This window comes from Pyxicephalus adspersus, chromosome 2 (assembly GCF_032062135.1).
Source record: "Pyxicephalus adspersus chromosome 2, UCB_Pads_2.0, whole genome shotgun sequence".
In the NCBI taxonomy this organism is placed as follows: domain Eukaryota; kingdom Metazoa; phylum Chordata; class Amphibia; order Anura; family Pyxicephalidae; genus Pyxicephalus; species Pyxicephalus adspersus.
In genome coordinates this window covers 17148714-17174681 of record NC_092859.1, presented here as the reverse complement: position 1 = coordinate 17174681, position 25968 = coordinate 17148714, and the positions used below count along the sequence as shown (strand labels likewise).

Genomic DNA, 25968 nt, shown 5'->3' with positions numbered 1-25968 from the left:
CCATCATCAAGTTCACTTCTATTTTTAAGACTTCAACAAAGCAGCTTCAGATTGACTTTAATATGCTTTTTTAAAGCTGAAGAAGTTGAAGCCAGTGTGAACAATGTCTATCACTAGCAGTATGCTAAATTGCCAGCTTTTGCTTTGGACTTAGAAGTTTACATCAATCTTTAGAGTTATAGCAATGAAAGCTTTTAGGAAACTGCAAGAACAAATGGCTTCTTTCCAGAATGATACATACTTTGCTGATTTTGAGACATAAAATGGAAACTTTAGAAGTTTTTATTATCAGAAAGAGCAAAATCCCTAAGGGATAAACATTATTTTGAAACACACTAGTCTTTTATTTGGCTCACATACAAAGAGCTCTGCAAAGGACCTTCCTACTTTATGTCCTCCCTGAAAGTATCTAATAAAAAAGTAAATGTTGTTCTGTCTTCTTTGTATTTTTTTTAACTTAAAGAAACACATAATCATCAAACTATAATGAAAATCGATTCTGAGGTCATGGACAGGATTCCTGGTTGGTTCAAGTGACAGTAAATGGAGATGGTTCCAGCTGGGACAGCATTGGATGATCCTCTGTTCCCTTTTGCTATAAGCAGAAGTTTCCTATACCCCAGAAAATTATTAATATCATATTAAACAGTATTTATATAGTGCCAACATATTAAGCAGCACTTTACAATATCCATAGGCATGTCACTAGCTGTCCCTCAGAGGAACTCACAATCTAATGTCCCACCATAGTCATAGGTCTTTAATACAGTCTAACGTCAAGTTTTTTTGGGAGGTAGCCAATTAACCTTCAATATGCTTTTCAAATTGTGGGAATGTGGGAGGAAGTATCTGAAATGAACTTGCATAACATGGCGGGAACCTACAAACTCCATGCAGATAGGGCCCTGGCCGTGATTCAAACCTGGGACCTAGCACAGCAGAGTGCTAACCACTGAGACACTGTGCTGCCCAATGAGATTCTTCTTCTTTTTCTTTTACACATACAGTTCATCTTTTTAGCTAACTTTTTTCTGCTTTTCTTCCTTTTACTGACACTTTCATTGCTATAGGTGGAGTTTTGCTTTGCAGCAGCACATATAAATGCAATAGCCCAAAATGCACTTTGTGTGTTGGAGTCCTACATGGCATGGTGTCTCCCAAATGTGCTCCTGTTGTCACTATGGCACAGGTACTACTGGATGAAATTACAATGTTGACTTCATTAAAAATATTAAATAATCGGATGAAATGCACATCGGCTCCAGTTCATTTAGCTTGTGTCAGCGCACGGTGCCACCAATGTGGTTTGACTTCAGCCTTAAGGTGCGTACACACTTCCAATTTTTATCGTTCCAATCGAACGACGAACGATCGATTGGGCAAAAAATCGTTCGTAAAAAAGTAACCAACGACGCCGACGAACGAGGAAAGTCGCTGGAAACGAACGACCGGACCGACGGATCGGATTGGACGACGATCGTTGAACATCGTTCGTGTGTACGGTCGTTCGTTGATCGTCCATGGTCAGAGCATGCGTGATGAACGAACGTCCGTTCACTTTCCTGTCGTGCACATAGTTCCTCTATCGCTCAAACGATCGTATCTATTGTGTGTACAATATCTACGAACGATCGTGTCGTTAACTCTATGTGCAGAATCGTTGCTATACGATCGTTCTTATATATCGTGCATGAACGTTCGTCGTTCGTTTTCCAACGATAATAATTGGAAGTGTGTACGTAGCTTTAATGTGTGTTGCAGCATACTGTGATGAGTTGTGGTATGTTAAATGCAGCATGTTCCACTTTCACAGCAATGCATTGAATTGGGCTATTGGAAACAATAACTTTCAGCTTGTCATTGGATTATGACTGCACGGAGCAACACAGCTGACATACAGATGTGCTCCCTTCCAATGCTGGAAAAGAGAATGCTTCAGTTCCTATTTTTGGTCCCCTCTGGTGCCCACCATGAACTCCACAAGAAAGAAATTAGTTAGAATGGATTTTTTTAGTTACATTTAGTTATGTTTTTTTGCTTTATGGACTTACAATTCAAGTCAGCATTCATTGCACTGATTTCTTCTGTTAATTCATTCTATATGTTTAATTTGCAGGAGCTGATTCGTAAGGGCATCCCGCATCATTTCAGAGCCATGGTGTGGCAGATGTTATGTAATGCCACAGACATGCCAGTAAAGAAGCAATACGCCGACCTCCTAAGAATGTCCTCACCCTGCGAGAAGCTGATCCGCAGAGACATCGCTCGAACCTATCCAGAGCACGACTTCTTCAGAGGACAGGACAGCCTGGGACAGGAGGGGCTGTTCAATGTTATGAAGGTAATGGCATGTTTTTGCTTTTGGTGTACTTGCCTATTTATTATGTTTTTTTTTTTTGGTGACCCAAAGGTACCCATTGGGTAGAATGCTCCTATTTCTGCAGATAAGCTGAACTGTAGGCAGAGATAAAAGAGCTAGTTTATGGCAGTTTTTAAATCATCAATTCAATAATCAATGTATATTCTTGAAGCATGCAGTGCAAGTACTCACCTTGGATTTGATATAAATCTTGCTGTCACAGTAGGGCTGATATGCGGGAGGAAGAAGCTGTAGAAGGAGCCAATCTGTTCAGGTTTAGATGAGTCAAGAACAACCTGGGCTCAGAGGAATTGAGTTAAATTATGCTGACAACCAGGTTGAGCACTTCCAGTGGCAGAAAGTACTTTTTTTAATTGGCTAAATATTATCTGGATGCCAATGCAACCCTGCATTCTATCCCCACCATCAAGAAGTCCAAAGTCCAGGACAAGCCTAGCAGTTCTTCTTCTAGGACAAAGCAATGATCACTAAACTACATTTGTGTATTTTAATACAGTTTGTGGAAGTTATGTTATTGACTGCATGTGTTTATATGAGTTTTCATTTCTGTTAGGGGCTGCTGATATAAATAAGGCAAAAGTAGTAGCAGAGATTGTGACCTTTATTACACAGAACTGTTTCTTTTCACATTCACAGGCATACTCGCTAATAGACCGGGAAGTAGGTTACTGCCAGGGCAGTGCCTTCATCGTGGGCCTTCTTCTCATGCAGGTGATCTGTTCAATTCATATAGATCATATTCTACTAGATACATTAAAATCTGACTGTATAGTCATCTACACTAAACAGAATCCAATTTATCTGGGGTCACAATATACAATACACAGTACATTTACAGGTACTGACAACTGTTTTGTGCATATGTAAGCAATTTATACATTGGGATTGATTTTACTACAGAACGATAGTCTGTTCACTTAGCAGAGTGAATTATCCTAGCATTTTGTGCTGCAGTAAAATTATTGCTTGGGACAACTACTGATTGAAGTATTACAGCTTGAGCTGTATTCATTTTTCTTTTTCATATTTTAATAAATCGTTTCTATTGACACTCCGGACCCCATCATAACAATTATTGTATCTTACAATCAGTCAGGGGAAATGTAATGTTTTTTCAAGCATGATTTTATGTGTAACTCTTTTCCTATCTGTTTCTTTTGTATTTTCCTTGTCAGATGCCAGAGGAAGAAGCTTTTTGTGTGTTTGTGCGGCTGATGCAGGAATATCGATTACGCGAACTCTTTAAACCCAGTATGGCTGAGCTGGGCTTATGTATATATCAGCTGGAATATTTGTTACAGGTACATTTTTGTTTATTTCCTTGCCTACATAAATCCATTCTTTGTCCTTGGATCTGTTTTACAAAATGTAACTTGTTAGTTGAACATTAAAGTGAACATTGATGAGCAGATGAAATGTTGAGGGGATTAGGGGAGTTAACTGAAAAATGCCCAAAACAAAAAAAATCCACTTACCTTCAATCCCGCAGCGCAGTCGATCGGTCCGGAGGTCTCTTCCATCGGGTCCCGCGACGTCCCAGTATCCGTCACCGAGCCGGCGCCACCTTAACCTCTTTTTCCGGGTTCTTATTCCTACGTCACCCGACCCCCCCAAAAAAAGGGTGTTGCACTTAAAAAAAAAATACAAACAACCAGAATTTTTACTCAACATAAAAGGGTTGTCTACCCTTTTATGTAAAGTGAAATTTCTTAGTTTAGGTACGCTTTAATTATTATATATATATATATAAAATCAGGTAGGCTTGTGAAAACATTTGTCCACCACAGTACAATCTATATTAAAAATCCCACAGCACGCCACAGTGTTTTTAACAAAACCTGGTAATGACATCATCAGAAAGGGTAAATTTAACCCCCTGCCGTGTACACATGGTATGACCTGAGAAAACAATAGAGGAACAGAAACCTTACCAGTAACAGTGGAAATAATGTTTAAAAAAGGAGGAGTGCTGTTACCTTTTAAGATTTAGTGATATTTTGGATAAAGGCGAACAGTCAAGTCTCCTGCAGCTGCAGCTGTGTTACACAGAGTGGGGAAGGATGAGAACCTGTCCTCTTTTACCTGTGGTTCTGTTCTGGTAACTTTCTGTTCTGGTAACAGGGCTTTTATCCTTCTGCAGCTTCACTAAAAAAAAAGTTTACATCTGCACCTAAAGAAGTTCTAATTATTTAGTGTGACTCCATACCCCTTGCTAAAATGCCACATTAAACTGCAAGGGACAAAACGTCCAAATAACTTAGTTGCCTTTCCTTTGACTTCCACCTGTGGCAAGTAATCGAACATTAGGTAATCATTCTTTATGGGGAGATCAAAGGGAATATTTAAGTAGCCCAGATGTTAAAAAAAATGCCCTGTGACGTTGTGTCTTCTGAGATTTGGAGTATTTCCTGGGATCTCAGGCAGGATAGTAGTGTCACCCCCTGGGCTATGGATTCCAGGGAACAGTGAGTAAATTATCTTTCTCTTTTGTCCTGTGGATTTTTATCTCTTATAAAGTGCCTTTCGTTTTCAGCCCTTTATATTTGGAAGTATATTAATCTGATCATGCCATTCACACAGGTAGATCTGTAGAGGCATGGTCAATTAGTAGATCAGAGCTGCAGAATGCCGTTCGTAGCATTTCTATACTCCTGTAGTCAACTTTGCCGCCATGATCAGAGCCTTGCTACAGATTTACCCCAAAGTTGATGATTTAGTACCACTGCTTTCTAAGGCAATGGAGATGCCCCCTACATTCTTCAAAATGGCCTGACCTGGAGTCTGTGCGGTCTGTGGAATAAAAAACAATCCTATAGAAAGCAATTCTTTACAGGGAATAAAATGAAATGCATAGAATATTTATTAAAGAGAATAATGTGCTTTTACGTTACTAACTTCATATACTTTATATTACGTTACAATACTACATATACTGTAATGCCGCATTCATTGTAAGCAATTCTTTTCTCCTTACTTATACTATGTATATTTTACAGGACCAGCTCCCAGAACTAAATCTACATTTCCGCTCTCACTGTTTCCACACATCAATGTACGCCTCCTCTTGGTTTTTAACCTTGTTTCTCACTACCTTTCCTCTACCTGTGGCCACACGTATCTTTGATATCTTCATTTATGAGGTAAGTGGCAGTCTTCATTACTTATCGAGGAAGGCCTGTCTTATTAAAGACTAATATGTGATTTATCACTGTTTACTTCACTTTGCAGGGACTGGAGGTCATATTTCGAGTAGGGATGGCAATACTGACCGTAAACCAGACAGAGCTCATGCAGTTGGACATGGAGGGGATGTCACAGGTAGGAATTGTTAGTTGGCTTGTGTTATGAGTAGAGAGGGGCAATAGAAGCCAGACTGCATCCAAACATCAGGCAAATTGGTATTGAATAGACTCCCTATAAAATATTTCACCATTTTTAGGAGGACTGTTTGTAGAGAGATACTCTAAGGCCTATACTATTCTGTAAGGGTGCAGCTTTTCTCATTTAGATACTGAAAATACTCAGGTGGCTATGAGACCCTACCTTGTCCTCCTATATAGGGGACATAGTAAAAAACAGCTTTTCCTTAACCCCCCTAGCGGTAATCCCGAATGTGACTCGGGGTGGATTTTGCATGCAAAAAGTGGTAATCCCGAGTCACACTCCGGGTAACTTTAGAAGCCCCCCTTACCTTTGCCCTGCGCACCAGCGGCGATCTGATGGTCCCGCTGTGATGCCGGAGTGCCGGTCCGTCGGGGGGCGTGGCCGGGCTGGAAATTTAAAAGCAGATTACCGAGTACCGGCCACGCCGCTGCTCGCATCAGCAGTGAGATGCGAAGCACAATGCAGGACTTCTGCATTGTGCTTCACATCTAACTGCAGATGCCAGCAGCAATAGTAAATTCTGGGGTTGATGGCAGCTGGCACCACCCCTGCAATTTGCTATTGCTGCTCGCATCTCCTGGAAGATGCGATGCACAATGCAGAAGGTCTGGAGATGCAGAGCAGCAGCGTCAGGGTGAGGTGGGCGGAACATCCCCACTCACATCACCCGGGAGGATGTGACATTTTCAGTCATTTCAGTTCATTTTGAGTGGGGATGTATTTGGGGTGTGGCCGGGCGGGAAATTTAAAAGCAGATTACAATGTAATCTGCTTTTAAATGGTTTTTACAGTAAAAAAAACACTATACAACATACAATAAAAATAAAAGTACATTTTTAATTTTATATTTTATTTTAAAATACATTGTTGTCTATTATTTCATTATTTTTTAAAATTATTTATATGTATGTATTATATTATAATTTATGAATATAATATAATAAATAAATATAATTATCATACCCGGGAGTTAATCCTAAGAATTACAGGTCCACAATATAAACAAAAATTTCTATGCAAAAAAATTAGGATCACTTTTTGCATCAAAAAACTGACAGAATTAGATTGCTAAAGGGGTTAAAGAAGAATGAATGATTCTGCAAATAATTGTTTTTTTTTCTTAATAAAATTTGAGTTATACCCTAAGGGTTTGCATAAACATGCTTTTGCTTATGTCAGAACTGCTGCTTGTTCAAAACACTTTTAGAGAGGCCAGTGTAATCAAACCAGTGATCCTTTGTTGTTGACTTATTGTACTGTAGTCATTTAATGTACTGATCTCAAAAAACTGAAATTAACTTTCTGTACGTTTTCAGTATTTTCAGAAGGTTATCCCGCACCAGTTTGACAGCTGCCCCGATAAACTGATTCTCAAGGCCTACCAAGTCAAGTATAATCCAAAGAGAATGAAACGGTATGAGGATGGTATTGAGCAGTGATTGGGGTAATTCAATGTTCTAGAAGTGGCTTTAGGCTTATATATTCTGTTCCTCCCCATTTAGATTGGAAAAAGAATATGCTGCTATCAAAAGTAAGGAAATGGAGGAGCAAATTGAAATCAAGGTAACAATCTATTAGAAGTTATGGAACCAGTTATTAACCTATTTTCATTTACAGGTTGTATGAAGGGGCCAAGCAGCAGTCTCTCGCTATTTCTTTAGCAATTTGTTCTGTAGGTATTTAGCCAGAACCGTATTTACAGTTTCCACTTTTTAAAGGTCTTTCCTTGTTAAGGGATTTAATTATTTCTTTTTCTGCTGTTGTTGCCAGCAGATAAGGAGGGAAAAGCCAGTCCGATGTGAAAGGTATTTGCTTGCCTCACTTAACCTCTGAGGTTGCTCGATAGTGTGACTCTGGAATGAAAGATAAATATTCAGGATTTGACCTTGTAAAAGGGAGTCTGAAAGTCACAATTGCCTTTACAAATTGGGCCTCACATAGTCAGGGCTTTGGAACCTAGACCCTGGGGTCTAACCTGACCTAGCCTGGAAATGTTGTCTGTGGGTAATGCCCTTCGTGTATATCTTATGCTTTGTTAGAAGGTATAGCTAGGATTTTGATCAGAAAGAAAGGAAGACAATGTGGTGTCTGTGAAATCAGAGCCTGCCTGTCGCTTATTAAAGTGCAGTTGGGTTATTTGGTTACCTGGTTGCTTTCATAGGACCTGAGACATAATCATCACTATTGACCAGTTTATTTGGTTGCATTCTGCTCCCTAGTTCTTTTTTTCCCAGACTCCATTTAATAATAAACCTTATAGTATAGAAATTGTCTATGACCTAAGTAGATTACTCCCTGCCAGAAACTAACAGCAGCAGCGCTCGAGTTGTGCTACATGTGGATAAGAGTTCTGCGGAATGCCACATAACTGTACATTCCATTTTTATAACCTAGATGGTGCAGAGTTGCATGCTTCAAGCTGTTGGCCCAAACTGTCACTGACCGTGTCCAGTCCGCAGAAATGTTTTGGAAATCGTTCCCGATCATTTGATCATCATGTCAACTATAGCACGATGACCACATGGCTTTGTTAGTAAACCGCCTAAAGAGACATCTGTGGTTATTTCTTCTGAATGTGCTCGGATAAAAACATTTTTTAGAGGTAGAAGAATGTAAAACAAAAAAGTATTAAAACATATTTACATATATTAAGATATAATGTATATTATAGTAAATCTAAGCAGTGTAATCCATAACACATTGTACCATTTTAAAAGTCTTTTATTTCCCTAAAAACAATGTAAATACAATCTAGGTAGGATTTGGCAGTATTTATGGGCATTGCTAAATTGGGTTATTTATTTAGACTGCATTGGCTAAATCCAATGATATCTATTGGGTCAGATCACACAGCAATCCGTATTGATCCGTTTGGCCTTAAATGTAAGTATGACTTTTAGATGTGAATAGTTTTATTTTTTCTCACCTGATATCTATCTGTCTGTCAATACTATATGCAGAGATTAAGAACTGAGAATAGACTTCTGAAGCAACGTATTGAAACTCTAGAAAAGGTAAGATTTGTGTTTTTTTTATTTTTATTTAGCTGTACCCTGTATGCTCAATACACAGTCTATCGTATTGCCATCTTGCTCCTATCCCCTTTTTCCTCCAACACATCACATTTAAAGATGGCTGCTTGATATTCTTACTAAACGTAATTTTAGCTTTTTCTATCAATTTTATTTTATGTCATCTCAGTTGTCTACTTTTTAAATATAAGGGCATGTTGGCGAGTGATATTCTTTTTGCCTATTGCCCACCTTTATTCATGTTTCCCACTTAGACTATTTAGGCCGATTTAAGCAGCCATTTTTAAATCCTCTCAGGGTGATAATGCAGTATTTAATGTAGCATTCTTTTTAGATTGACCTGTCTAATTCAAACCTGCTTCTTGTAGTGCGGTGGTGGTTACCATTTTCTTTCTCTCTCCCCTCTGCTCTTTCTTTCTCTTTCTGCCTCTTTCTTGCTATACCCCTTTTCCTTACCGTCTCCTCGTCCTTGTGGACTGTCTCATAGGAGAGTGCTGCATTAGCGGACAGGCTCATCCAGGTACAGTTTTCTATCTTCTTGCCTTTTTGGGCTTTAGGATCATCCCCTTATTATTTCCATTTTTCCCAGTATTTTTTCCTGTCATAATAGGAGAAAGTGGGTGGTAATTGTTTCTTTGGGTCAATAGCAAATATCTATTTTATTGTAGAATACAAGAAAGAAAAGGTAGACTTAGCAAATGTGTGCCAGGAGTAACCATTTAACTCCCATACATTAGGTTTAACCTATATCTAATATGTTAAGAAATGGTGGTCCTAACAGGCCAGGTACCAAGGGCCACGCCAATGTCTCCTAAACATGGGCGACATAAGGAGGGCCCATAAACTTAAAGGAAGGCTGGATATGGTCTGATCAACCTCAAACAATATGGATAGCATGGCTTTCCATAAAATATATGCTTGCCAAATATACAAGAGGAGTGTAGTATACAAAGATTCAGTGCCAGACAATAGCTGCGGTACAGTAACAACAAATCCTTCCAGAAAATGGTCAGCTGACACTTTCAGAAGCTGATATAGCATTGTCATGGTCTCTTTTCCTATAAAATAACTAGTTCAGAACTTTATCTCAATCCTACAACCAGGTGAATGTCTAAAGCCGACCTGAATGTTGCTGGGGTAATTGGTGAAATGCTAAACTAAGTGCATGGAGAAAAATGAATAAACTCCTATTTAACCAAAATCGGTTGCATGATAAAGCTATCAAGTATTCTAACATATCAGAACCAACTTAACTTGATTATACTGAATGCTTTCAGGGTCAGGTGACAAGGGCTCAGGAAGCGGAGGAAAACTACGCCATAAAGCGAGAGCTGGCTGTAGTAAAGCAGCAATATTACACAGCAACTGAAAACCTACAGAGTGCTCAGAACCAAATCCGACAGCTACAGGACAAACCGGTAAGATACACACCAGGTTCAAGGCTTTCAGATAATACACTCCGAAGTTGGTGAACGGTATTTTGGGTGTAAAATGAACACAATACACAAGCTGAAAAAATTACATTGATTGTGCTTTTGTGCTTCATACTTCAACCCTAAGAATACAGGGATTTCCGTTCTGTATATAACCACAGCTTACACTCCATACACCTTATATGTGATGACCTGTAAAAGTACAACTCGCAAGTTTATCCAGTATATCATAATATAATCATAACTAGCATATAGGAACTTCAACATACACCTACAGGGTACATAGAGAATATCTGTATATCATTATTTTTACAGCTTTACTGTACCCAATATACTTCCTGTATATCATAACATGTTCAATAATGACTGTACTTTGTCTATATCATATTTCTGTCATTGGTTAATAAAAATGTTAATATGTATGTTTGTGTACACATTTTAGAATGATCCCAGGGTCACTTCAGAGTTAGTTTCCCATTTGGAGTCAGAGCTGGAACAATCACGGATGAGAGAAGCTGAGACTCTGGAAGCACTGAAAGATATGCAGGAGAAAGTTGTAGACTTGGAAAAGGTAACACGTTAACACAACCAGTACATTGTAGAGATGGCCAGAAACTTCCCACAGGCTTGATTTTAAGAAACTCTTAGAAGTAAAAGTCTAACATAGTAAACACTTGCTGGCTCCATATATCTGGTATCATGGTTAAACTCCATTGCAGTGTTACAGTGAACTGCTGGCAAAATATTTTGTACTGTGTATGTCGCACACAAACTAATTGGTTATGAAAAAGGCTTCAGGCTTTTTTTACTTTTTTATTTTTTACTGAGGATTTTTACTGATATTTAAAAGCTTTCCAAAAGCTGCTTTGGGCTACTGGAGCTGACCATGAAAGAGTTGGGTGGGTTCCCTGGCCACCCATTTCAAACAGCAGAAAACATGACTTTTGTTGAGCGGAGAGCTCTTTCATAAAGAAAACAAGGGTTCTTCTCTGCAACATGCTGACAGAGGACAAGGTTTTCTACTCACTGTGTTTGCATCAAATGTACTCGGTTCATTTTTAAGATATTATGTGACAGACTCCTGTGCTGGGCACAACGGACCCCGGGGGCCTATGGCTGCTTTATGGAAGAGAATCCATATGCTCCTGTGATGTTGTGTAGAAGTTCTGTAATAGAGCAGAGAACGAGTTCTGTATTCACGTTTATTCTAGAATAAGTAAAAATCATATCAGGAGTCTTATTAAGGATATAAACCTTAATAAAAAACATTATGGCTTTAAAGTGAAGGTTATAGCATTTAGGGACATCACATATTTTTGGGAGCAATAATTTACCTTTAAAAGCAGTTCTTCTACATCTCTGTAGCTGCTGGCACTGTGAAGTAATTCAGCTTAAAACATCATTAGAAATTGAAGTTGTTAAAGCCTGCAGCTCAGCTCACTTTATCAGAGGTTAGTATGCTTAAAAGATGCTGATTCTCATCTGAAAGTGCAATCGGGGTTAGCTGAGTGGGGTGAGCTGCCGAGTTACTTCTAGGAAACGGGGGGCAGAGGGACCCTAAATTCTTAGAGAACAACTTGAATGACTACAGTGCTTCTGCTGTAAAGTTTGAGAGTGAACTGATCCTTATGAACAGCACCTACACAGGTCATTGGGGAGGGGGCAATCTTGTTAAAGCTTGTGTACTGCTTTTCAATGACTGCACCGGAGTTTTTAGATGCCTAGGCCAGACTTAGCCGTGTTCTGCACAATTTCACCTGAGAATAAACTCCTATGACCCATTTCCTTGTTAAAGGCCAGTCTCATACCTAGGTACACATTTCTAGTTCTTTGCTGCAAGATTTATTAATGTTCTCACAGCATGGGACTTTTTATATTAAGTCCAAAACCTGGCCACTGTTTACAGTTGATGCCTGAAGCCAAAACATTTATTTTTGGATAGTGTGAGAAAGGTTAGTCTGTATCCCCATGAGTCACAGTTAGAAAGTTATGGGAAATCAGAAGTTTTAAGTTGCTACTAAAATAGTGATAAACGCAAAATTGTCCAATCAGGAAACATTTTCTATTACTTTTTGTTGTGACTCCGACCACAACAAAGTAAAGCTGATAGGGTTTTATATCCTCACTACTCCTAAATGCTTTAAATACAGATTAGCAAGCATTGGTTTATTGTAAACAGTTTTCTATTTCTATTTTGCCTTTTAACATTAATACATTTTTTTACTTTTCTGCAGCGGAACAGTGCACTTCCAGATGAGAACAACCTTGCATTGCTCCAGGATGAGGTACAGGTCCTGCGGAGGAGAGAGGCCCATGCCCTACAGGTCATGCGTGAAGGACAGCAACAAGTGACTGAACTGAGCGACCGTTGGCAGGTTAGCTTTCTGTTTCTGTAAATTCCTGTGCTGAAAATCTTTCACTGTCATTGAGTGAAAATGGAACTAGGGGCTCTTTTTTGAAAGCACAAAGGATACTGCTATTAGCTCCCTGTTATACTTGCAGGCTCATGGGCCTAATCCTAAAATGTATCTAGTGATCTCTCTATCATCCACGTGTTTCTAAATGTTTATACATTAAATAAGCTGCAAGTGCAGAAAAGTAACTTTTGGTGTGAACTGAAGTACAGTAGTATGACTGTCATACAGGTCATTATGGTGGTTGACAACTGGCACCTAATATTTTTCATTTTGTTAGCTGCAAGGAACATTGAAACATGCTTTGTATCTTTATTCTATTTCCCATCATGTTTTTCATCATGTAGGCCCTGTCTTCACGGGGAGGTGGCATTTGGAAAGACTCGCCTCGTAAGAGCGCAGCCGGGGACCTGCAGGATGAGGTCATGTCTTCTCGGTTACGAGAAGTCCAGGCTCAGAGTGAAACCCGTGAACTTCGCCAGAGGGTACTCATTCTGGAAAGTCAGGTGACCTTGCGCTTCCCGTCAGTGGTTGTCTCCTGTATTAAATTTTGTGTAGTATATTTCTTTCATGCAGAGTTCAGACTGGGTCACACTGACACCTTAAATAGGATGATTTTCTAATAAGTTGGTGCTGAGTATACAATAAATAACTTTTGTTTATTGAATTACATATGCATTAGAGGTAGCGGTAAGCATGGAGGCTTGCAGGTTTCATACAACCTACATAACGGTGAGCAGTAAAATGATAAAACATATTACTCACACTGTGGGCCTGATTTATTAAAGCTCTCCCAGACAATAGACGTAGATAGAAGTAGAAAAAAAGGCCCATTGTCGTTTACAATCTCAAAGCTATTCAATGGTAGGGGTGGGCACATACACAATGGGCCTGATTTAATAAAGCTCTCCAAAGCTGGAGAAGATACACTTTCAAGCTGGGTGATCTAGCAAACCTGGAATGTATCTGGCCCAGGTTTCAAAACATTTGCTTGCAAATAGTATTTGACTTTGAAGAAATCTTTTCCAGGTTTACTCGATCACCCAGCTTCACTGAAATGTATCCTCTCCAGCCTTGGAGAGATTTATTAAATCAGACCCAATATGTCTTCTGCCATTAATAATAAAGAGGGGTGAGCACAAATGTTTCTGGTTGTCTGGTTTGTGCTTACTTTCATATCAGGAGCCCCTTCCATCTATGTAAAATGCAACAAAACTGTTAATGAGATGTATTTGGAAATCAAAGCACCTTTTTCTTTAGTGTCCAATAAAAAAAGCCAATTTCCATAGGAAAGCCAAGGGTATTCTAAACAGTCAATTAAATAAGTCATGAAAACATGGATTGGATGTAACTGCGATAGATAACCCTATAGCATCTTATCAATAACAAGCAAACCTAATCCATAACAAGGGCTGTAAACTTGTGATTCTGTAAGGATGTAGGATAGGCCACCTTATAGAACGTGTCTTTTTTTTGTCTGAACTCTGTAGGGATGAAATCCTACCCACTGATGTAATAAATGTGAAGCAGTTCTTTAGTTTGGTTCTGATAAAGCATTTCCATTGGCTGATGGTCTTTGTCCTCTTTAGGAGATAATGCATGAAAAGCAGCTGTCCCGGCTGGAGAAAGAGTGCAAGGAGCTCAGAGAAAGGTTGCACAGCGAGGCAGCACAGAACAAGGCCCTGCAGACCCAAATGAATGAGAATAAGAGGAAACATGCGGTGACACAATGTAAGGTGAGATATAATGGGAGCTATGCCCTAGATGTTTAAAGATAAGGTTTTATATTGACCCCTGCTGCCTCAAGAGCTACACAGGCTAATGATCTGAATGCATGTATGTAAACTTACACCTGGCAAAGTAATTTTGTCAGTCATCTGCTTCCATTGTCAGTATTACTAGCCCTGGAGTCATCTGAATGCTCATTCTTTGAAGAATAAATTATCTTTTTTACACTGTTGCCAGCAGGCAACACAAGAAGCTGAATAGAAAGTAGACGTATCATCTTTCTGGTTATCTGGTATGGTGAAGAATGATTTGCAAAATTGACAAATTCTTTTGCAGGTTAACACCTAATATTTGTATAATAAAGCTCTCTGTTCAAATATTTCATAAAAGTTTATATTTTTCTTTTTTTATATATTTTTTTTTTTTTATATTTATTCTTCATGTGCATCCATAACCATTTATGTGTTAAACCTGTTTAAAAGATGGAATGTCGGGTTTATAGCGCAAGGATAAAAAAGTGTGTTATTTGTTCACATTCAAAAAGGATTTGGAGGCAGCAGGAGGCAAACATAACTGTGACAACTTCAAAACTTTCCTGTTGCAGCCAAATCCACACTGGTAGATAAAGATTTAGCCATTAGAGTTACAGGTCAGGGGAAAAGGAGCTTTTTTCCTAGTAGAATGGCCCAGCATTTGGCTTTGATGCCTAGGTACCTGACCTTGTGAGTTTGCAGGATTTTATTTGTTGGTAAGAAAGATGAAGAGATCATCTTGAGTTCCCCTTTTTGTGTTTCCTAATAGAATAAAGAAGAAGTGATGGCGGTACGGCTAAGAGAAGCAGACAGCATGGCTGCCGTGGCTGAGATGCGTCAGAGGATAGCTGAACTGGAGATTCAGGTGGGTCATGTATATAATAAGTGGTCCCTGGACCAATATCCCCCATTTCTGCCAAATCAGTATTAGAAGCCAAAGACCAAGGAATGATATCTGTCATTACCAATTGTCATCCGCATACAGTATTTGGCACCAATGCCATTCAAAGCTTAGATTGGTAGCATTTACTTTTTATACATTGCAGGTAAGCATGTATTATCACAGAAGAGCCTGTCCTTTCTTTTTTAAATTCCAGCCTCCTAGCAATTTTGGAATACGGAACAATAGTTCAGTTTTAAGGTCTTTTTAAGTCATTTACTATATCTTCTGTCCTTTCTTTGATGCCTTTGGGTTCCTTTTGGGTTCAAATTTCTTCTACCTGCCCCAGTCGCGTTATTAAAAAAATGTCTGTCTTGATTTTCCAGAAGGAAGAAGGGATGATACAGGGAAAACTGAAAGACTCGGACTCCTCACAGTATATCCGAGAACTGAAGGATCAAATTGATGAGCTGAGGCAAGAGGTGAGTGCCTTGGGAAACCTCTGCAATGAATTTGGTAGATACTACAGATACCATATACATCTCTGTGTAGGAAAGATTTGAGTCTGGCTTTGTATATTCAGGTTGCATGCGAGTAGCAGTTGAGCAGTAACTATCACTGCAAAGCAGCACAGATTAAGTGTATTGGTTTCAAAAATTCTTGCTTCTGCTAGACTGTCCTGTAGGATGAAACCAATAGATACAAATGGTGCGTAGTCTGGGGGAAATCTAAGGCGATCTGTGTATAAATAATGATGCCACATCCTGATACAAATTAGAAAGGTCATCAACAAAAGTATTAAAAAATGTAAAACTGGAATCTGCAGCCAGTGCTATGACAGGAACATATGGTTTGCCATTTCCTGCAATAATTCTTTCTTCCATTATCTTTCTTATTCTGGGAGTCCATCGGCCATTGCTGGTTGCCATCCACAGTCCTTGTGCCCTGCCATCCAGGGCCTGTTTGAACTCAAGCAACTTGTAAACCATTACAATTTAATCCATTTCCTGAAGAAGCAGATCTGCAAAATGTGCAGAATAATTATAGTTATGAGTTATGAATAATGGTTATGAACAATGGGTTCCTGCAATTCCCCTGTATTGAAATTCCACTTCAGTTTTTTTAAGCTGGGTGGCAAGAAATTGTAGGTGGGTGGTGCCTGTATTGTGACGCAACGCATCAGTAACCACCCAAAAACAGCCGGGTGGTTACTGAAACGAGCCGGGTGGTGCGCCCAAGTAAAAGGGGCTGGGGAGAACACTGCACTTTATGACCTTTGTATGTCCCTGCTCATTATTAGTTTTTTTTTTTTTTGCTTTACTTATACATATACAATTCATGGCCCTATAAATGTCTGTTAGCTTTTTGTTCTAATGGCACATACGCATTTGTATACTCATGCAGGAAAACCATCTTTAAAAACACAATACTGAGAAGAATGTGTATATATATATATATATATAGAAGAATGTTTATAGAATTCCTCAGAGATCACATGTAAAGGACTGACTAATCCCAGCAACACTGACATGTGTTATCTCTCGATGTACCTGAGGTGTAACATGATAGATGCGTATCATTCAACACCGGTACCAGGTAACAGTCACATAGTACTAGATCAAAGTGCCAGACGGAGACTCATGTTGGCAACATCTTACTAGATCTTAGCAAAGATACTGAGTGTTATCGCTTTTATGATGCTATTTCTAGATTTAAAATTACAAATAATGTTTTTTATATAAAGTATGCCTTTTAAGTCCCACATTTTCCATTACAAACAAAGGTGCTTGTAAAGAAACGTAAATTATCATAAAGAATAGATATCATCAAGTGAAGTTACTGTTTCTGCTCAGCAGTCATTTAGAGCGAAAGCAGTTAATAAATCTCCTTGTCCACATTAATTGTTTAAATTGATCTTGTATCAGGATAAAAAGCACAATTAACCAATCTGCTCACCACAGACACAAATGATCAGGTTTCACATTTACACTGGCTGTACACGGAGATTGGATTGCAGACACAATCTGGCTCTCTCTTGGCTTGCTGTCACATAAACATTTACAGCTCGGCAGAAATTGAACCTAATTGATGTTTTTCCTTCCCAATATTGGCTGACAGATGTCTGCAACAACTATAGTCAGGGAAATGCTGTCTTGTGCAGCTAAAAATGGGCAGATCAGGAGATTATTATCTTATTATTATAATTATTATACAGTATTTATATAGCGCCAACATATTAAACAGCACTGTACATTAAATAGGGGTTCCAAATGACAGACAGACATAGACAGTGACACAGGAGGAGGAGAGGACCCTGCCAGAAGAGCTTACAATCTTATGTTAGTAGCCACGTTGAAATGAAAATTATCCTATGAAAGCCACTCTGAAAATGATTTAAATTTAGTAGTGCTGAACTTCTGGTTCCCTTCTGCGCACAGTTTTTATTTTTGCTGACCTCCACAGCAATAAAAAGTGGACTGAGGCGCGCACAATGTAACAATGATAGTAAATGAGGGGATGTCAGGAGCAGTAAAATGCAGCTGGCCTTCTGAAAAGGCTTCTCATAAGAATTGTGTAAATGGGAATTTGGCCCACATGGAATGAAAAGACCAAAGATGTTCAGTGGGGTTGAGGTCAGGGCTGTGTCCAGGCCACTCTGTTTACCCACAACAAACATAATACCCATGACTTTATAGAGCTGGCATTGTGCCTGAATAGAAAGGGACTCTTCTCAAACTGGTGCTACAAAATTGGAAGCACACCATTGTCTAAAATATTTTGGTGCCGTAGCTGTACCCTACACTCAATCATTTACATACTTTTGGCTATACAGAGTGTGCTGGAATCCACATTTCGGTATATTGTCCACCTTGACCAGTGCATGTTGAGTCTAATATACAAATATATGTTGTCTTAATTAGCTGTCTACTCTTTACAGATTCTCCTTCTTCGAGGTCACAAACCTTATTCTGATCCGATTGCCTTTGATGGACTGCACCTCTCCTCCCATTCAGGAAGGGAGGATGAAGACTCTCTTCCTTCTTCAGACGAAGAGCTTCTTTCTCGTCCTCTTGGAGCTTTGCAAGATGCCCTGTATTCTCATTCACCCCACAAGTCCTGTTTCCTACGGCCTCTGAGAAATTCTGTCAGCTCTGACAGTGAAGAAGGTGTAGAAACCAATGGAGCCACATCTGATTCACCCCCCGAGCCTGCAGAGGAGGAATAACACAGACAAAATGGAGCCTGGAGCTCACAGGGAGGGAATCCATTTTGGGTCTACTTATGGAAAGACTGATGCCTTGGAAAGCAGCAGGAACTTTGGTGTTTCTGGCTGAATAAGCAACCTAAGGGTACGTAATGGGTGCTTTAACTACTCCAAAAAGGATAAAAGAAGACACTCCTAAAACAAAGTAATGCAACCTGCGCTCGACTGTATCAAGGGACACTGGGAAAGGGACCGAAAATGTCCTACTGACATTCTTGAAATAATCTTGTATAGTGTTTTATTTTCACATCTAACACTAACCTGAAACGAAAATCAACACTGTTTATAATCTTTCCATCCACAGAACACTAACCAGCACGTCTACTGGAGGTAAGCAGGGGCAAACTGGAATCCAATCAGTATTAGGTTGATCTTTTCATATTTAACAGATCCTGAAATGCAGAATACAGAATTAGGGGGTCAATGCAAAGACCCCCAGGACAGCACTGGTATTTAATGTAATGAAAAAAAAAGTGTCCTGCTAGACCAAGGTCCGATATCGCAGCCAGCTGTCCAGTGTAAGAAAACCTACAGTCCCAAACACATTTCCTCCAATGGTTCTCAAACTTGATAGTGCCTCATCAAAGACCTGTAATGTGGCCCTGTCATTGTAGTAGAGTTGACATAAAACTCCCGTAAGACCCTTCTTTCTCTGATAAGTTATTGAAGCTAAACACCAGACATTTTTGTTTATTTTTTAATGTATTAATCGGGAGGTTCAGATCCATCCCTATTCATTCTATGACATATTTAAGGAAAAAAAAAAGGTTTAGGGCTAGTCAAAGACCGCAATCACAGAGGTCTTCAAAATTAGTAGGCTCCTATTTAGATTCAACATTTGCATATTGTGCACATTGAACATAGTATTAAACAGAGGGGGCTGGAAACCTCCCGGGGGTTAAACATATCTCGCCCTTTTATCATAGTAACCGGTATTTTCCAATGCTACCCCCCAGATTTTGAGTCACTGCAAAGGGTAAAGTATTAATGCAAGAGTCTTACCATGGCATCAGCTGATCCTGGATTTTAAGGGGGAGATTACAAATGGTAGCCTTCCTATTTCTCTCCATAACAAATGTTCTATCAAGCCCTATCTAAATTATGCACAGCAATAACACATATGCATCAATGCAACACGTTAGGGTGATCTTGGTTAAGGCAATCTATTCGTTTTCAATAGATGGGGATGTTAACATACAGAAAATGGTACATGTGCTCTTTTTCTAAAGCAAAAGATTACGGTTAGCTGGCTGCCATGTTGATAACAAAATGTACAGATTAGGATTTCTGACGCTTCTTCAATAGCCCTGATCTCCCTACTGGTGTTGGGTCTTGGACAAATCAGTGGGACTGCCAGCCATCTAAGCATGTTTAGTTATATCCACCATGGAACCTCATATATATCCATTATAAAAGGTTTATTTGTGGACCCTGCTAAAAGAATGTAGTATGAGCTGATGATGGAATAGTCCTAACGCTGTTCTTTTAGCTGGTAATTTATTTACTTGTACCTAATACACAAATGGCTCCAGCCTATATGGCAGAAGTAAATCAAAGAAGTGGAGGAGGGCGGATGTTCGGTGACTTCTGCAATGATTTATGAGAGCAAGCCATCTTCTGTAATCCCACAGATGAGGACATCTTTGCCTGGCTGACAATGAATTATGGGCCTGCTCTATTAGCTCAGTACTGAATTGATAATAAAACACAGGACATGTCAGGACTCATAATACATTATAAAAAATAGCAGGAGAAAGTGTTTATAACTTTCATTTGGTTTTTGCAGAAGCAACAGATGTTGCATTACAAGACCAATAAACCCTTCTCACTTAGCTTGCACCGTTCACATGCCCCAGTATGATAATGAAGTGGCTGCCATTTTGACTTAACACTGTGCTGGTCAGTTAAACTTCACCCAAGAGTCAGAATATACAGAGAGATTCCATAGGGGGGATACATCAATCAAAAAGCAGATATATCCGGTATGTGCCACGCCTATAACTTTAAATTAATTTCACAGAGAGAGAAGTAATAGAAGAAGGCTTTTAGCGGCACTCTCTCTTGTAATCCATTTAAAATTAATTTATTGCTTTATTGAATTGCAAAATACATAAAGGTTTAAAAAATTACACGAAGTTATACATATATGTTATTCCAGTTACTGGACAATGTTACAGGGTAACCATTGAACTTAGATTGCTATTCATATACTTGTAGATGTAGGTGAAACACATAGGTCTCCTTGCCGGACACTTTTCGCCTAAGAAGGTTTCCTCAGGGGACTTGGAGAACAGAATAGCAAGGGTTCAAATTTATGTATTAGTGCAGAATATTTATAAGAGAATATTAAGCCAAATTTAGGTACTTACACCTTACGTGTAAAATTACAGTATTTATTATGAATATGTTTTGGTATTAATAATACATGGTAATATTATATGCTCAGAGATGAGCCTGAAAGGGAACCTATGCACAGGGTATATGGAGGCTGCCATTAATGACCTGTCTTTAAAATGATGCATCATAAAAGTGACCACAAATGTAAATGCAGCAGCAGCGTGCTTTGCCCTGCAACTCATGTGCACTGGGAACGTATGTTAGGGTGGCATTCAAAGTGATTGGCATGACATTGCACCAACGTTTGTTATGGCATTCTATACAAGTAGTGTTACAGACCCCAGCCTGGACTGAAGGTCAAAAACTATAAAAGTATTAAAGTCCTGTATTGTTCTCATATAAGATCTGATCCTGCACTGCAGCGCTAGAGGCAGCCTAGGAGCCTTAACAATGCTAATGCCAATATTAATGCTCTACATAATTCCGTTCAGTCTGACATTTACAAGCTAATGCCTCTGTGCGCCGGCCCTTATTTCCTATCTTTATCTCAAATCTGCTTTCTTAATTTACTACCCAACACCAGGCACCTTCTCAGATGGTGGTTAAACTTAACCTGTCACAAACCAGAGAGATTAAAACTCAGTAAAAGATGCAAAGTAGAGGTTACCATCTGTAAAAACCATATTTCAGATCAGTAGATCCAGATACATAGGCAGCTGAACGTATAAGTAAATCTTTGTTCCTGTAAGGGGCCATATACCATTACACCTATGTAGACGTGTTTTTGATGCACCTTGTACATTGTGTTTCCAACACTGCACTAGAAAGCATTTATAATTCCTTTTTGTTCCCATAGCTGCATAGGTGCATTGTTAGCTGTGTAGATGTGCTTTTGGGGCCCATTACTGCAAAACACATGCAAATACCAAATCCAAAGTGCACATAGGTGTGAAGTCTACTTTGACCCCATTCTCCCCCACCATCTAAGCCTTTTGATTGCCCCTTCACTTTAGTAAGCGACTATTTGAAAAAAAGGTTATGGTTGTCTCCTACTACATAATGTTGATAGAAGCTGCCAACCCCTATATATAATTGTAAAATGCAAGATTAAAGAAAAAAGGCAAGAAGTAGGGTGTTGTTTTTTTTTTTCAGAAAACAAAAAGGTTAGATTGTATTATTATTGTACAAATCTATTAGGACAATTAGGGCAGATTTATACATTCAAAGTTTTAGTTGTTCCAATCCCATACATCTTAGTGGGATTTGCCAGAACAGTTTACTATACAGAAGATTCCTGTGGCTAATCCCTTCTAGACAGGTTCTCTTTGAGGTATGTTGACAGATTCAGAAAGTCCTATTAAGCCCGATGGGTTTCTCCTTATTGGCTTCTTCAGGGGAAGTTGAGACCCAATGCCATGGTAGAAGGGTTACCTATTGATAAAATCTTGTGGTCAAAGCGATATTAGTTCCCACGGAACAGTATTGTTCCCAAGTTCTTGTACCTTAACATGGGTAAGTTTATTTTTCTAAGTCCATGGTCGATTGTGGCAATGTATGTCCTGATTCGGGTGTTAGACAGCAGAGGTTATCTGTCCTAATATATTTGTATGTTAAAATGGTTTGGTTTGCCCCTACTTTTGCCTCTTGCATTTTACTATAAAAAGTGATGTTTTGGTGGCTTGCTATGAGATATAGCCAAACTTGACTTTTACAGGAAGAAGTCAGGATCTGTCTATCATTTATGTGCCTATATCTCGGAGGCTATCCAAGGTAACCTCCGCATATTCCCGTTTGTATCCTAAGTCTGAATCACTTAGGCTTTGGACAGGTTTGCTTTATCAGAATAGGCTGTTTTATGATTGTATTATTATATTATATATATTATTGTATTATTATATAATTGGACCCCCCTGGCCACCAGCTGTGACCCTTCCTTACCTCCACCATCAACAAATGGAATTAAGGTGCCTCTATTCAGCTCTCTCTGGCAGTGCCAAACCCACCGAAACACCTCCATCCAAACCACTAACATGAAGTGTTACTCAAACTCCAACACTAAAGAACAAATTGTGTTTTTGTGTACATATTTGTATATAATGATTTTGTTTATTGTAAATGCCTTAGTGTCAGCAATCTAAACCAGTAAATGTATTTATATTTTTTTTTATTATTTTTTTTCAAAGGCCCAAGACTCAAAGATGCCACTATAGATTTATGGATGTGACAGGTCCTGTTGTTATATATGTCTGTATTACAGTATAAAATGTGGAAAAGTCTTCTCCGCCGCCCCCTTAGAAAAAAATTGACTGTTTTTGTGTTCTTTCTATCAAGCATGTTTAAGGTATAACTTTTATGGTAAAGTACAGTTCTCTATTGCTTCCCTATATTTATATATGAAATGTAAATGGCACAACCTAGCTGGTGTGAGGTATTGGGTACATAAATGTAATGAGGCTTGCTGTGTCCCTGGGCCCCCATATGTAGACATTTGAGTGCTATGCAGCAGCTCAAAAGTTCACCCATCTCTAATAGAGAACTCTAATTTGAGCTAAGACATGTGCGTTAAAATGTTTACATCATTAGATGAGAAGTAGGGAAGCAGCGGGCATACCTTATACCAGAGAAGAAGCACCATTCACATTTCAAGTACAGATGATGGGCAATGGATGACTCTACTTCCTCCAATAAATGAGCATTTAAAGCAAAGTGTGATGAGGTGAAGAGAGAACCCAGAACCATTTATATTCTAAATTCCAACTGAGGTGTTATCAACTTGCATCTTCATCATTTTTCATCCATGCTTATCTTTCCCCCGCTGCACAGTGACACCATAGGAGGTGGGAGTTCCAAAACTATTAGAAAGCTTTGGTACCACACACACAAAGCGTTTTAGTTCTCCAGTCACTAAATGAGATTTATATTTTCTCTTTACCTCCTTATTCTTTATATAAACCTAACTAAATTGGGCTGGAATGAGCTATGGCTCAACAGTTTAGATAAATAATCCCAGAATGACTTGCCAGCTTTTGGCTGAAAATTGTTATTCCAGTAGTTGAAGGTAGAAATTTACACCTCCGGCAAACCTATCGCCATCATGGCTATAGAGAAAAGGTAGCTCTATGTGACTCATACTTATTCTTTTTTGTCCTGTGGCTGTTCCAGCAATACTGTGAGTAATGTTGGTGCTGCCTGTTACAGGCCATTAGAGAAGAGTATGGTGCCTCTATGTGGATGGCTTATGACCATCTCAGTGGTGGGTGCAAACTGGCATTAATAGGTACAGCTTCAATTGTCTTGCTATGGGTCAATTAATTCACTGCACCTGTGTTTGGATGTGCCAATTCCCATTCAGTTTAGAATGAAGGTCTTACTGCACAGTGCTAGCTGTGTCTACTTTACTCAAGGTGCACAGAACAGAGCACATATAGGACACAAGGGTTACCATATGTAGTACTGCTACAATTTAGCATTTGAATAAAAGATCTCTCATTGGTGTAACCTTGATCCTGAAGGTCAGAATAATATAATACACAGAACTTATTCTATATACAGTATATATAAAAAACATATATATTTTGTTTACATTAAAGTGCAATAGCTGCCCGCACAAGGTCACTACAGATTCCTATAGTATAGTATTACTCTAAATGTGGATTGGGGAAGGCCTGGAGCTGTAGCATGGCAGCAGACCTTCACCTAGTATTGTTCTGAATGGTACACTATGTTCCGTGCTAGGAGCTCCTGGGACGGCTGTTGTTCATATGTGTATAGTATGTAAATATGAGTAGCTGTCTCTGTCTAGCTGTGTTGAATGGTAGAAGGAGCAGCCATTGATGTGATGGGGAGACATTGGTTCTTGCAGCAAAGTGCCTGCAGAGGAGGCTGGTTGGGTAAGGCTATGAGAAGCCTTTGATAAAGCTGCAAGTCATCCTGTGCTGCATATGAACTCCAAAAGCTGGAAGTGGCATTACAGGAGTCAGATAGCGAAAGCTTTCATCCTAGGCTTTTCATTCAGGTATTTTGCTTTAGAGAGGTAGAACAGCTAAGTAATAGTCTGCGGAGGCTTTTCTGGCTTGGTCTTAGTCTTGCAGGCATCATCAGCTAACCACAGTGTTTGGAAAATGATGTGGATGCAGCCATGCAGTTTATAGACCATGCAGTGTGCATACAACTGAGCACCATAAGGGAATGTGATGGTGGAGCAAGGCAATGCAAACATTAAAGACTGAAATTAGAGCGATAATCTGCAGCCATATGCTGGACTGTGAGATCATTTTCTATAAGCCTGGGGTTATGATATTAAAGTGATGCTCTGCAGCCAATGAAAGGGTGGTATAATGCTTTTCAGTAGCAGGAAGAGTTGTGGCACTGGGTTGATGCTCTGCAACCACAGTAGGGTTATGAACTGAATTGATGCTCTGCAGCCACAGTAAGGATGGGGGTGCTGGAGTGACACCCCGCAGCCACAGGACGATTGGTGGCCCTGGGGTGATGCTCTGCAGCCAGATAAAGGCTTGTAGCTGTGAAGTGATACTCCAGCCATATGACAGCATGCAAAATGAGTACATCAAAGCAGGCAGGACTAGCTGGCAGTTGAAGGGTGTGTTGGGATAATGCTCTGCAGCTACAGGAAGGGTTGTGCCAGTGAAATGAAGCTCTGCAACCATATGACAGCTTGTGACAGAGGAGTGCAAACGCTGCAGGCAGGACTAGCTGGCAGTTGATGGAGGCTGTGCAGCCATAAGGCAGAACCTTTTTTTTGTTTTATTACTTTGCACTTCTTTTCCTTTTTGTAAGATAAATGGTATTCTCTAAGGTGTCCTTGCAGCTAATGAACATTGTACAAATGGTGTATTTCTATCTGTTGTGTTATAACAGTGCCATAACACGCTCCCCCTGCACTTTATACGTGACTGGAGGAATTGTATCATGCCCCTCGCCTGGGGGTATTGTAGTGGCTCCTGCTGCCACACGCTCACTTAACCAATAAATGCATTCACACTTCTTAAACTGTGTGTCCGTTTGTACATCAGGGAGAAATGTGGAGATCTATCACATATAGCAACCTTGTGAATTCTGATGA

General features: G+C 39.4%; 1 protein-coding gene across 2 annotated transcripts in view; it reads left to right on the top strand.

Moving 5' to 3' along the window:
* Positions 1-25895, top strand: part of EVI5L (ecotropic viral integration site 5 like) — a 40222-nt gene extending 14327 nt beyond the window's left edge. Inside the window, exons 4-20 of one of the 2 annotated variants that reach the window (XM_072399736.1) lie at positions 2117-2341; positions 3017-3091; positions 3556-3681; positions 5377-5520; positions 5609-5698; positions 7081-7178; positions 7267-7327; positions 8725-8778; positions 9284-9316; positions 10074-10214; positions 10672-10800; positions 12464-12604; positions 12991-13149; positions 14233-14379; positions 15173-15268; positions 15670-15765; positions 18222-25895. In XM_072399736.1, coding sequence (XP_072255837.1) covers positions 2117-2341; positions 3017-3091; positions 3556-3681; positions 5377-5520; positions 5609-5698; positions 7081-7178; positions 7267-7327; positions 8725-8778; positions 9284-9316; positions 10074-10214; positions 10672-10800; positions 12464-12604; positions 12991-13149; positions 14233-14379; positions 15173-15268; positions 15670-15765; positions 18222-18509 — 2103 coding nt within the window. In that variant the 3' untranslated portion in view covers positions 18510-25895. The remainder of the gene's footprint in view (positions 1-2116; positions 2342-3016; positions 3092-3555; positions 3682-5376; positions 5521-5608; positions 5699-7080; positions 7179-7266; positions 7328-8724; positions 8779-9283; positions 9317-10073; positions 10215-10671; positions 10801-12463; positions 12605-12990; positions 13150-14232; positions 14380-15172; positions 15269-15669; positions 15766-18221) is intronic. The other variant, XM_072399737.1, reaches the window with a different exon arrangement.
* The last annotated feature ends 73 nt before the right edge of the window (positions 25896-25968 follow it).